The sequence below is a fragment of the Cervus elaphus genome, chromosome 12, assembly GCF_910594005.1.
Source record: "Cervus elaphus chromosome 12, mCerEla1.1, whole genome shotgun sequence".
NCBI lineage: Eukaryota > Metazoa > Chordata > Mammalia > Artiodactyla > Cervidae > Cervus > Cervus elaphus.
Genome location: NC_057826.1, coordinates 81,407,970 through 81,421,246, shown reverse-complemented (window position 1 = coordinate 81,421,246; position 13,277 = coordinate 81,407,970). Strand labels below are relative to the sequence as shown.

General features: G+C 35.2%; 1 protein-coding gene across 11 annotated transcripts in view; it reads right to left on the bottom strand.

Annotated features, from left to right (window-relative positions):
• MYO9A (myosin IXA) overlaps positions 1–13,277 on the bottom strand; it is a 238,126-nt gene that overhangs the window by 138,672 nt on the left and 86,177 nt on the right. For all 11 annotated transcript variants that reach the window (XM_043919707.1, XM_043919713.1, XM_043919708.1 and 8 more), the window contains 3 exons: positions 9,134–9,223; positions 4,725–4,841; positions 2,189–2,323 (listed from right to left, as the gene is read on the bottom strand). In XM_043919707.1, coding sequence (XP_043775642.1) covers positions 2,189–2,323; positions 4,725–4,841; positions 9,134–9,223 — 342 coding nt within the window. The remainder of the gene's footprint in view (positions 1–2,188; positions 2,324–4,724; positions 4,842–9,133; positions 9,224–13,277) is intronic.

Sequence of the window (13,277 nt, the reverse complement as noted above, 5' to 3'; positions counted from 1 at the left end):
TTTGCTCTTTAATCTGGAGAAAACCCTTTTTGGAAGCCTTCTACCAGAAGAGAAATGTCTCTAGCAACAAAGCATTCCCTGAATGCTGAGCTCATCTCCCTAGATTTCACGCTTGCATATCTGAGCCCTGTAAAACTTCACTTATTTGAAGGTACTCCAATGCTTTCAATTATGTTTTGTTCAGTTTTTTTATTTTTTAGATGTTCTGCAAGGCAAGTTTGGTCAAAATTTTCTAGTCTGACATCCCCAGAAGAGGGACAGACAAAAGAACAACTCCCTAGATTATGAACTCGACAATAAGATTCCTCAACTCTAAACTGTTTATCTTCAACGCCTAACAGTGCCTGAAATATAATTGACTCTCTTCAATACATCTTCCACAGTTCCAATTCAAATGTTTGCTAAACATACTTCAAATAGCTCCCCATTCTCTAACAGAAAAATTCTAATCTTCTCTGAACAACTATCTGATCGAGACTATCTCATCAAACATATCTCCTTTCCTGCCCTCATCCTTATATCCTGTATTTTTGCTACACTGAATCATTTCCAGTTCATCAAAAGTGCTGTGCTATTTTATCCCTCACAGTTTTAAAGATATTGTTATCTTTAAAATGTCTTTTCCCTATTGAGTCTGGTGAGCTCAACTTTCTATTCAAAACTCTATTCCAGAATCACTCTATTCCTAGGAAATCTCTGCAGACTTTCAACAAATTCTAATAAATTTCATCCTTTCTATCACTGCTGCTGCTGCTAAGTCACTTCAGTCGTGTCCGACTCTGTGCGACCCCATAAACGGCAGCCTACCAGGCTCCGCCGTCCCTGGAATTCTCCAGGCAAGAACACTGGAGTGGGTTGCCATTTCCTTCTTCAATGCATGAAAGTGAAAAGTGAAAGTGAAGTCGCTCAGTCGTGTCCGAATCTTTCTATCACTACTTTACCTTATATCTGATTTTAGTACCTATCATCCTGCATGGCAATATATTACATATCTCTCCCATGTATTAATTTTGGGCAAGGCTTAGAAGTGAACTTCAGTAATTAAAATTCTCAAAATGTTTCCTCCCAAAGCATCTTTGGTATATTTTTATTTCTATCACTTAATGGTAAGCACTACATGTTAGGTGATATTATAAAAAATAATACTATCTTTTAACAGTGGTGCTTAAACAGTTGTGCTTAAAGCCAAGACAGAGCAAGCCCCAATGACAGGAAACTGTTGTGATTTTCTGTTCATTTCTTTTCTTCATTATTCCTTTGAGTTGAATGTGAACCCACCTTTTATTTATGTCTTCATATGCAAACTTAACTTCTGGGCTATAAACTCAACTTGTTACTGAATTCAAACCTGGCTTAGAGAAAGAACCCACATTTCTTTCGACCCTGCAGTTACCCTAAGAATTCTCATGTAAACTGATGGCTTACTCTTCCTATCCTAATTCAATCAATTTGAGCATTTCATAAAAAACATGTAGTTACTCAATTTGGTCTCTCTATACTGTCCTGTTTCTTTGTATCCACATTCTAAGCTGATTTAAGATTCTATTAATAAGCTCCTCTATCCCATCCTTGAACTAAAGAGATCAAAGGAATCAAACAAGCATACTTAATATGACACACTGTGACCAAGGCCACAAAAGCAATTAAAAATCAAAAACATCAACAAAAATCAAAACAAACCCATAGATCTTTTCATTCAAAGGTTCCATCAAATAAGCACATATTACTGATTCTACTTGAGGCCTTTTAATTAAAACAGAATACCCTGTGTGATAAGGCCCAAAAATCTATGCTCTCATCTGTCATTTGCTTACACTAATATGAAGATAATAATATCTTTATTGAAATCAACACTTAAAATACTTATCATGACTATGACTCAAAAAACTTATGTGGTGTATGTGAAGGTGCAGGTGGGGGTTCAGGGAGTGGGGAAGGGGCAAGTGAACACACATTCACATCCTCACACATGTGTGCTCAGTTGCTCAGTTGTGAACCCATAGACTGTAACCCGCCAGGTTCCTCTGTCCTTGAGATTTTCAAGGCAGGAGTACTAGAGTGGGTTGCCATTTCCTCTTCCAGGGAATCTTCCCAACCCAGATACTGAACCCACATCTCCTGCATCTCCTGCATTGGCAGGCGGATTCTTTACCACCAAGCCACCTGGGAAGCCCATTCAGGTACTCACTTGCTCCAATTTAAAGATATGCTGATTAAAGTAGTGTTGTAAACGTTCATTAGCAAAATTAATACAGAACTGTTCAAAGCTGTTATTTTCATAATCTTCAAACCCAAAAATATCAAGAACACCAATGGACAAAGTCTGTGAAAAACAAGAAAGAAATTATGGTTAAAAAATGATGCTTAAATTTATTTCATGAACAATAGTCACAATATAAGTAGCAAAATGTTCAAAGTTCTTTGACAGCAGTAGAGGAAAATTTGAGGGGACCCAGTGGTCAACCAAAATATACTAAAAATAAAAAGCATTTTAGTTCTCTTTATCTTCATCATTTTCTTTTTATCTTAATTATAAAAATACATCCAGTTTTAACACATGTAATTCACTGATTACTTCACAGAAATGTACAAAGCAGAGTTAAAGACTTGTTACCTCAATACCACAAATCTCTAAATCCCCAGAGACAAGGGAAGGAAAAAAAAAAAGGCTATTGGAAAGTCAGAAGGTTAGTAAAGTAAAGCTAGGTTAACCCTGGGTATGCCTGGTTCTGCCAAAGGACCATGCAAATTTTCCTAGTTTGACTTCTCTATCCCAATAAAATTTTGCTTTAAGATAAGCTAACAAGCATATTTCTTGTCTTACACAGGCTAGAAATGAAACTGGATATCAGAATATGTGGTTTCTTGAAGTTACAACATTAAAAATTTTTAGCAAAGTAGTCATACAAGATTTATGACATTAACTTAAAAAAAAAAAAGATTTATGACATTTAACAGTTCTAAAAAGATTACAGCAAACCACTTCACCATCCTCAATTTCTGCTCCCTAAAGTCAAAAACACTCAAATCTTTTTAGTTACATGGTACAGAATAGTATAATATAGTAAAAAGTGTTTATTCTTCTATTTCTTGATATGACACTTCCAGAAACAATCTTCTAACTTCTTGCTAAGGACGTTGAATATTCAGTCCTAACACCCCAAACTATTATTCTTCCCACACCCCACCTCATGCTTAAAATAGAGTTGTATGACAGCTATGATTAAATGAAACAATTTTTCTCCACTGGTGCTAAGAGATACTGGGCAAACTGATGTAATGAGTGATAAATAGCAAGAGACTTTTAAAAGTCTCCATTATGAGTGTTTTGTTTGATTACTTCTGCTGACTAATTCTAAGCCCTTACAAAAAGCAGTGAAAATAATGATCTTCAGAAAGAAATCAATTTGGTAAATTAGATTAAAATTTAAATCAATTTCCTACTAGTGGACTTAAGGCATGACATGGTCATATAAGAGCAATTGTATTAATATATTTAAGACGGTAGGATTAAGTAATAAAGATGACGTTGCTATTTGGCCTGAAAAGGTAGGCTATTTCATAAAAGTTGTTGGGGAATAAAAATGGATTTGAAAAGATTAAAGGTAAATATCTAAAATCTACCATGTTAAAAAATAAAATCCAGCTGGGGAAAAAACATAAACATAATTGTGAACACAAACATGAACATAAATTAAATTCTAAAAGTATGAGAATAAACATTCATACTTTATAAACTTGGCCTAGACGAGCCCTTCCTATATAAGGAAAATAAACAAATAAAACCTAGGGCAATAAAGTAAAATAATGACAGATTTAACTGGGGACAAAACTTTAAAATATATAGGCTTAAAAACATAATATGAACAAATCTAGTAAGTTGAGAAAATATTTGCACTATGTATCAGAAACTTTGTCTCTGCAATATCCAAAATGACTTGTAATAAAATGACAAATAAGATAAAAATAGCAAAAATATATAAAGAAATAATAAAATAGAGAAAACATGAGCAGGTACTCGTCTTTCATCTAACACTGAAAAGACTGATAATAAAATAGTCCCCCTTATCAGATTAGCAAGATGAAAATACTGATAATGCTCAACTGAGTAAAGTCACAGGGAAACAGGCACTTCCATTCATCTCTAACGAGGTGTAGTCTTTTTTGAAAAGCCACTTAGCAGTAGCAACCAAGCTTTTTAAATATATATGTATCCTTAAGTCCAACAATTTGAGGATTTTATCCTAGAGAAATCTGCACAAAGAATATCTCTTACATAATCATTTATAACAATAAAAAATGTATTTGAATATATTTGAATTTATGCTACATATGCATATTATATAATATTACAATATTAAAAATAATGAGGTCCAGATATATATCAAGACATAGCTAGGTTAAAAAAATACAAATTAGAAACAATGCAGGTAGCATGATCCTCTTTTTACATTTAAAAGCAACTCTGTACAGGTATATCTACAGGAATGTAAGGACATAGGGTAAAAGCTCTGATGCACAGAAAGAACAGTTTCCCTGAATAGGGTCATAGAAACAGTAGTAAGGAGAGAAATACCAGGAAATATTATAAGGTGATATAAGGTGAATACTATAAGGTGATACTTATTGCTATATACAATTCTGTGTTTTTAAAAGTCATGCATTAACCATTTTATTAAAACAGTTTTTCAGGAAAAATATATTAGGGTCCAACATATGTCTACCTTGGCATTTTGCTCCAAATCTTTACTATTCATAAGTGCATGATTAATCCGAAAAACGATCCAGTCAAACAGGGCACTATATAAAGACTTAGCCATAGAGTTCCTCACTGTCACAGCCTAGGGAAAAAAAAAAAGTTAGGAATCCAAGTGAAATTGGCAACAATCTGGAAAAAAAAAAGCTTATTATCTTGAAAAATAAATTAATTTTTATCTCAATAATTTATAATTGAAGTTTTCTATATATACTCATTAATTTAATCCAACTCAGGAAATCCAGGCTAAAACTGCCATGAAAGATTAAAAAAGCAAAATGTAGGTCACTCAATTCAAAATAGCTTTACTAAAAATTGGGGTATATATTTCATCTAGTAAAGAAGATAGAATAGGAAGTTTATTAACAAATGAACTTTGCCAGCTAAAGTGAGGAAGAATATTCCAGGAATAGGAATAAACCTGTTAGCAAACAGCATCAGTTATCTGTGGAACTTGAAACAATAATAATACCACCACAATTACATTCCTAGTTGTCTTCAGCCTGTCATCCACAGTAACATCTAGAAGCTCTTCCTCCCCAAACACTAACAATTCTTTCATTACGGAGTTATGGTGATTTATTTTTTTCCCTCACCTCAAGCTTTCCCCAGTTTATGGAAACTCTGTATATATACTGAGTTTTTGTGAAAACCTGAAACTGATCTAAACAATGAAGAGAATTACTTAAAGAAAATTCAACATTTAGAAGGCACTCAACCTAAAAAGAGGGTTGGGAAAGCACATGTCTTAGACGATTGAATACTATCACTTAAAAAAGCAAATCCTAATAATTTACGTATTTATTATTTAGGGACTTATTTTGAAGTTTATATATTAGAGTAGGTACAGAGCATTGATTAAGAGCTAGACTATATTCCAATTTCAGTTTCTTATTCTAACAATTTGAAATTTGTCAACTTGCTGAAACTCTTAGGCTACAATTTTTTCTTACAACTGTAAAATGGAGACAATACAACAACTGACTACATGTAAATGATGAATGAATTTCTGAATTTAAGTGGAAAAAAAAGCTTCAAGTTGCTAGAACACAAACTAATTACTATTACCTACATAGAAAAAGAGAAAACAGGCATCAAATTCTCTATCCAACAATTAAAACTTGAAAATAATTGGAAAATGTTTAGAAGTTCTGAGAGAAAAAATAATGTGGACCTAAAATTCTATTCATAGGCAAGTGATCAACAAAGTATCTTTAAAATATCAAGAAAATCAATGGCAGAATATATAGAAAGAATAATCATTCTATGCTTCTGAGGGGTGGGGGGGGGAATATGGGATTAAGAAAATCTGATTAAATTCAGCAAAAGCAAAATATTTTAAAACAAAGAATAAGAAAACATGCTAGTTGCCATAATCAATATAAATGAGCTGAATTTTTCATTAAAGGGCAACCCTTCATGTCAAATTAAAAGATTCAGAGAAAATTCAAATATATGAATATGCCTTTTTGCACCATAACTCCCAATATTACACTTTTAGCCTCTTTTCTCTGAAATGCAGTCTTGTCATAGCTTGACCTCAATAAGCCCAAATACCAATTAATCATTTTCCCACTCAAGATCTTGTTTAGCGCTTCCTGTCTCACTGAATGTTACCAATATTCTTATAGTTGTATGTACCACAAAATCAGGATTCATGCCTGACGTCTCCTTCTTCCTCCCCGCTTCCCACTAAGAACTCATCGCCAAATCTTGTTGACTTAATCTCCTAAATTTTTTTCTTTTTAAATACACCCATTTCTCCCTATCAGAATGTCACCTTTCTAGACACAGCAGCAAGCATCTTTCTCCTCAGGAGTAGTAACTACTATAGCCTCCAAACTCACCTTTGCACATTCACTCTTGCCCTCTGTGTTAGAATCCTAAGATGGTTCCCAAGACTCCCATCACTGGGTATACATGCTCTCTAAATCCCCTTCCTCTCTAAATCCCCTCACAGTTAGTGAGAGCAGGACTGTAAAGATGATGGATTTCACTCCTATAACTATCTTATGTTATATGACGAAGGTGAAGGGATTTTAAATATATAATTATGGCCCCAAATCAGCTGAAATTTTTAGCTAACCCAAGAGATACTGTCCCAGGTAGAGGTGGCTTACTAGGGAGTGAGCGCATGCCTCAGAGGTTCTCGTGCTGGACCTGAAGAAGCAAACTGCCATGCTGTGTACAGGACCACACGATAGGAAATGCCAAGTACACTCTAGCTGCTGAGAATGGCCCCTAACAGCAAACAAGAAATTATGGACCTCAGTCCTACAAGGAAGTGAATCCTGCCAACAAATTGTGAACCTGAAAGAGGATGTTGAGTCTCAGATTAAAAAACAGCCATCAAGAATATCTTGACTTCAGCCTGGTGAAACCCTGAGCAGAGGACCCAGCTAACCCAGGCCCAGATCCATGGAAACTTTCTGATAATAACTTTGTGTTGTATTGTCACTAAAGCTTGTTACATAGCTACAGGAAACTAACACTCTCCTCCAACTGATTGTTCACGTTGCTGTCAGATTGTCCTAAAAAAAAAAAAAAAAAAAAAAACTCTAAGGCAACTTTTTTGCTTAAAACACTTCTTTCCATTGCTTTTCCGAAAAAAAATACTAAAATCCTTAAGGACTGCTCTTCATTTTACCCATAATGCCTAGCACAATTCTAGACACAAAAAGCTTTTTCAAATATTTACTAAATAAATAAATAAATACACCAAACAAATATGCTCAGTCGTTCAGTTGTATCTGACTCTTTGCAGCCCCAAGGGATATAGTCCACAGGCTCCTCTGCCCATGGATTTTTTCAGGCAAGAATACTGGACTGGGGTGCCATTTCCTGCTCCAGGGGATCTTCCAGACTAAACAAACATAAATCAAAATAAAACAGGGGCAACAAAAATGATCTCAGAAAGCTGAATTTAAAGTTAAAAGATGCAAATAAACATAACAAATATTTAATAATCAAAAAAGTGGAGAAAGAAAATATAAAAGCATTGAACCTTTATGTAAAAGAAGAGCAAAACTCTTAAATGGTTTTTCTGTGGCCTACAAAGGCGCTCTCAAAGTTGGCAGCTATAAAATATGACATAAGATACCTGAATAATGAAGAAATGTGGACAGGTACAATCAGGAGAGACCCAAAAAAATGCGATGAATGGATCAACGTCTGCCTAGAAAGCATTCTTTACACTTAAATCACTATTTTCCCACCTCCATGTCTTCTAGTCTCACATTCTTTTTTTTTTTTTTTTTTAGTCTCACATTCTTATCCTACGTTTATAATCGTCATCACTATGATTTCTCATCATTTCTGTAAAATTTCACCATAAAGTGGTAGACCTTTCAATAATTTTCCTACTCCTATATACTTCCAGTATATTTGGGCTTCCCTTGTGGCTCAGCTGGTAAAGAATCCACCTGCAATGCGGGAGACCTGGGTTCAATCCCTGGGAAGGGAAGATCCCCTGGAGAAGGGAAAGGCTACCCACTTCAGTATTTTGGCCTGGAGAATTCCATGGACTGCATAGTCCATGAGGTCACAAAGGGTCGGACACGACTGAGCAATTTCACTTCACTTCACTTTCATATAAAAGTGAAGTGAAGTCGCTCAGTCGTGTCTGACCCTTTGTGACCCCGTGGACTGTAGCCTACCAGGTTTCTCAGTCCATGGGATTTTCCAGGCAAGAGTACTGGAGTGGGTTGCCACTTCCTTCTCCAGGGGATCTTCCTGACCCAGGGATCGAACCCAGGTCTCCCGCATTGTAGGCAGACGCTTTACCCTCTGAGCCACCAGGGAAGCCCACTCTCATATACTTGAGTGGTAAAACAGTAATATTGGCTCCCTGTAGCAATAAAACTTTAGTGGAAGCCTCACTATACAGATGACATTTAAAGCCATGGGGCTGAGTGAGACAATTGAGATAAAAAGTATACAGAAGACAAAGACTGTCCTACGGAACCCCATCCTTTATCAACAGAGTCAGGAAGAAGAAAAAAACAAACAAAAAGAACTGCCAAGGAGTGGCCAACAATGGAAAAGTAACCCAAGAGTATGATGTGCCAGAAGATATGATGTGCTCAAGAAGGAAAAATCATTTGTGTCAAATATTGCTACCTATCCATATTAATCAAATGAAAATTAAAAATGGTGATGAGATTAAGACCATTGGAGAAAAATGTAAGCATACTGTTTCAATCACATTCAACTTTAAAAGTTTCCAAGTTGATAGAAAATTCATAATCAAGTTTCAAGAGCCCAGAAAATATTTCAATCAACACTACTGTCATTTTCATTCTATTAAGAGCAAGAATATAAACCTAAAGTTCAAAAAGCATTTAGAGTTCCCCGATTTCAAAGAAAATCTATTCATACCTCTGCCAGTTTGTATGGTAAAATAAGCTTTTCTCCCACTGTCACAGTCTTCCTTGTAACTAGTGCCTCGAACAGCATCTCTTCTTTAACCTATACAGCAGAAAAGTAAATTCAATATAAGATTTATAACAGTGGTTGAATTACTTATTGAAACATCAAACAGAGAAAAAAATAATGAGGAAAGCAAATATGCAATAGAGAAAAAACAAAAAGACAATACACTGGGCAATTTAATTATTGGCCAAAGTGGAATTTAAGTGTCCCACTCACCCTTCTTCACCACAAAAAAGACACAAAGGGTAAATAAGACAGTTTGGTCTTTTTAAAGTTTTCTTTCTGATCATAACAGAGAAACATGTTTCATTGCACAGAGTATGAAAAATACACAATAGCACAAAAAATATTTTAAGACAGTCAGTCATAATCCCACAACCTGGATACAAGGACTAAAAAATGACAATACTTTTTTTTCTAAATTCTTGTTTATTAACTGAATTTATCTGGCTGCACCAAGTCTAAGTTGTGGCATATGGGATCTGAGCTCCCTGACCAGTAATCGAATCCAAGTTTTCTGCTTTGGGAACATGGAGTCTTAGCCACTAGACCACGAGGGGCATCCCAACAATATATCTTGAATTCCAGGAACATTACAATGGATAGTTATTGATGTTTCAGATGTTTATTTTCACTTACAGATGCTAAACTTTAAAATAAAGTTGATGCTTCCTTTATTCTTACTCTCTCTATAGAAGCCAAAATAATCATGAAGTTCTCATGTATCACTTCAGTTCATGTTTTTACACTTATAAAACAACAGTGAGTCATTACCCTGCCACCAGCAAACTCATGACAGGTCAATCATGTTTTAAAATAAGATTACGCCATAAAGAAAATAAACCTTCTTTTGGAGCATCCATTGCTGAATCTTCTAATTCCAAACAACAGAAACATATTCAGGCAAATTAACTTCACAAGATGAATAGCCAAAGTTTAAATGTAAAAACCTCAACCTTTCAGATATATCTAAAATATTTCAAGAATCAAATTATCGATAATGCAGATTATACAAAATGACAAAACTAAGAAAAAACATATATGATAAAAAAAACACTGTAATATTCTGAGGAGTATTTCTTCATGCAAGCAATTATTATTAAAACTGACCATCGGAAAACGAATGACTCATGCAACAGATGTAAGAAATGTTTTTAAGGGAACAAACAAATACAAACTGGCAACAACGTGGGCAAAGGTGACTTCCATACCCTGGTATAAATTGGTATAATCACTATAGACAGTAATATGTCAGTAACAATAAAGCTCAATATGTGTATATATCATACCCAAGATTTCATTCATTGAATTATATCCTAGAATAATTCTCACACATGTTAACAAGGATATATGTACAAGGCCTATCATAGTACTATCCATAAATGGAAAATTACAAATAACCTCACTCCCCACTAAAAAAGAAAAATTGTTTTATTCATATAAGAGAATTTTATTCAACAGCTCAAAGAAGAATCTAGAATGTATAAGTCAACACTGAAAAATCTTTTTTTTTTCTGAAAAATCTTAAAAACAAAATATGAAGTCAAAAAGTCAAGTTTTAGAATGATACATACAGTATAACACATATAAAGTGTGAAAACATTCAGAACAAAACTATATATTCTGTATGGACACATCTATCTATTTTGAAAATATAAAAATAAGAATGATAATAAAAACTAAATTCAACCAGTGGAGGTGATGGAATTTCAGCTGAGCTATTTCAAGTCCTAAAAGATGATGCTGTTAAAGTGCTGCACTCAGTATGTCAGCAAATTTGGAAAACTCAGCAGTGGACCTAGGACTGGAAAAGGTCAGTTTTCATTCCAATCCCAAAGAAAGGCAATGCCAAAGAATGTTCAAACTACCATACAGTTGTGCTCATTTCACATGCTAGCAAGGTAATGCTCAAAATCCTTCAAGCTAGATTTCAACAGCATGTGAACCGAGAACTTCCAGATGTACAAGCTGGATTTAGAAAACACAGAAGAACAAGAGAGCAAATTGCCAACATTCACTAGATCATAGAAAAAGCAAGAAATTCCAGAAAAAAAACATCTGCTTCATTGACTACACTAAAGTCACTGACTATGCTGATCACAAGAAACTGGAAAATTAAGACCTTAAAGAGATGGAAATACCAGACTACCTTACCTGCCTTCTGAGAAACCTGTATGCAGGTCAAGAAGAAACAGTTAGAACTGGACATAGAACAATGGACTGGCTCAAAATTGGGAAAGGAGTACATCAAGGCTGTATACGGTCACCCTGCTTATTAACTTATATGGACAGTACATCATGGGAAATGCCAAGCAGGATAAAGCACAAGCTAGAATCAAGATTGCCAGGAGAAATATCAATAACTTCAGATATGCAGATGACACTAACCTAAGGGCAGAAAGCGAAGAGGAACTAAAGAGCCTCTAGATGAGAGTGAAAGAGGAGAGTGAAAAAGCTGGCTTAAAACTCAACATTCAAAAAACTAAGATCATGACATCTGGTCCGACCACTGCATGGTAAACAGATAGGGAAAAAATTGAAACAGTGACAGATTTTATTTTCTTGGACTTCGAAATCACTGCAACAGTGACTGCAGTCATGAAATTATAAGATGCTTGCTCCTTGGGAGAAAAGTTTTGATGAACTTAGATAGCGTATTAAAAAGGAGGGACGTCACTTTGCCAACAAAGGTCCATATAGCCAAAGCTATCGTTTTTCCATTAGTCATGTACAGACATGAGAGCTGGACTATAAAGAAGGCCGAGCACCAAAGAATTGATGCTTTCAAACCGTGGTGCTGGAGAAGATGCTTGAGAGTCCCTTGGACAGCAAGGAGATCAAATCAGTCAATCCTGAAGGAAATCAACCCTGAATATTCATTGGAAGGACTGATGCTGAAGCTGAAACTCCAATATTTGAGCCACCTGATGGGAAGAGCCGAGTCACTGGAAAAGACCCTGATGCTGGGAAACATTGAGGACAGGAGGAGAAGGGAGCTACAGAGGACGAGATGGTTGGATGGCATCACCGACTCAATGGACATGAGTTTGAGCAAACTCCAGGAGATAGAGAAGGATAGGGAGGCCCGGCGTGCTGCAGTCCATGGGGTAGCAGAGTTGGACACATCTGAGCAACTGAACAACAACAACAAATTCAAGGCAGAAGGTACAAACTTCCAGATATAATGTAAAGGTCACATGTCATGGGGATGGAATGCACAACATGGTAACAACAGTTAATAAAAATTGTATTCCACATTTGAAAGTTGCTAGAAGAGGTCTTAGAAATCCTAATCACAAGAAAATAAACTTTTTGTAACTATGTATCCTGAAAGACGTTGATTAGACTTACTATGATCATTTTGAAATATACTGTATTTTGTATATTTGAAATATATTGTATTATGTTTAACAGCTGGAACTAACATTGTATGTCAATTATAACAATGAAAAACAAGAAACTGTAGGGAAATCATTAAAAAAAAGAAAACCTCAACATTGACTATACAGCTGAGACTAAAAACCAACTTATTTATTTTTAGGTATTTTAATAATATTGTGAGTTTTTTAAAAAAATTTTTGCAGTATAGATGATTTGTAGTGTTGGGTCAGTTTCAAGTGTGCGGGAAGGTGAACCCATTGTAAATATACGTGCATGTCTGTTCAGTCGTGTCTGACACTTTGCAACTCCATGGACTGCAACCCATCAGGCTCCTCTGTCCATGGAATTTTTCAGGCAAGAATACTGGAGTGGGTTGCCATTTCTGACTCCAAGGGTGATCCCAACTGGGTGATCAAAACCGCATCTTCTGCACTGGCAGACAGATTCTTTACCACTGTTCCACATGGGAAGCCATATTTTTATATATATATATCCACCTTTTTTTTAAGAGTCTTTTCCTATATAGGCCATCACAGAGTATTGAGTAGGGTTCTGTGTGCTATACAGTAATTTCCTAATTATTATGAATATTTTTACAAACATAGCCCTTATCTTTTAGATAACTGGGATTTTATTTTAGAATTTGTTTTAAAAGAATTGGGAAGGAACAGAGGTGAAGATACAGATGAAAAGAGATGGGCCACATTAA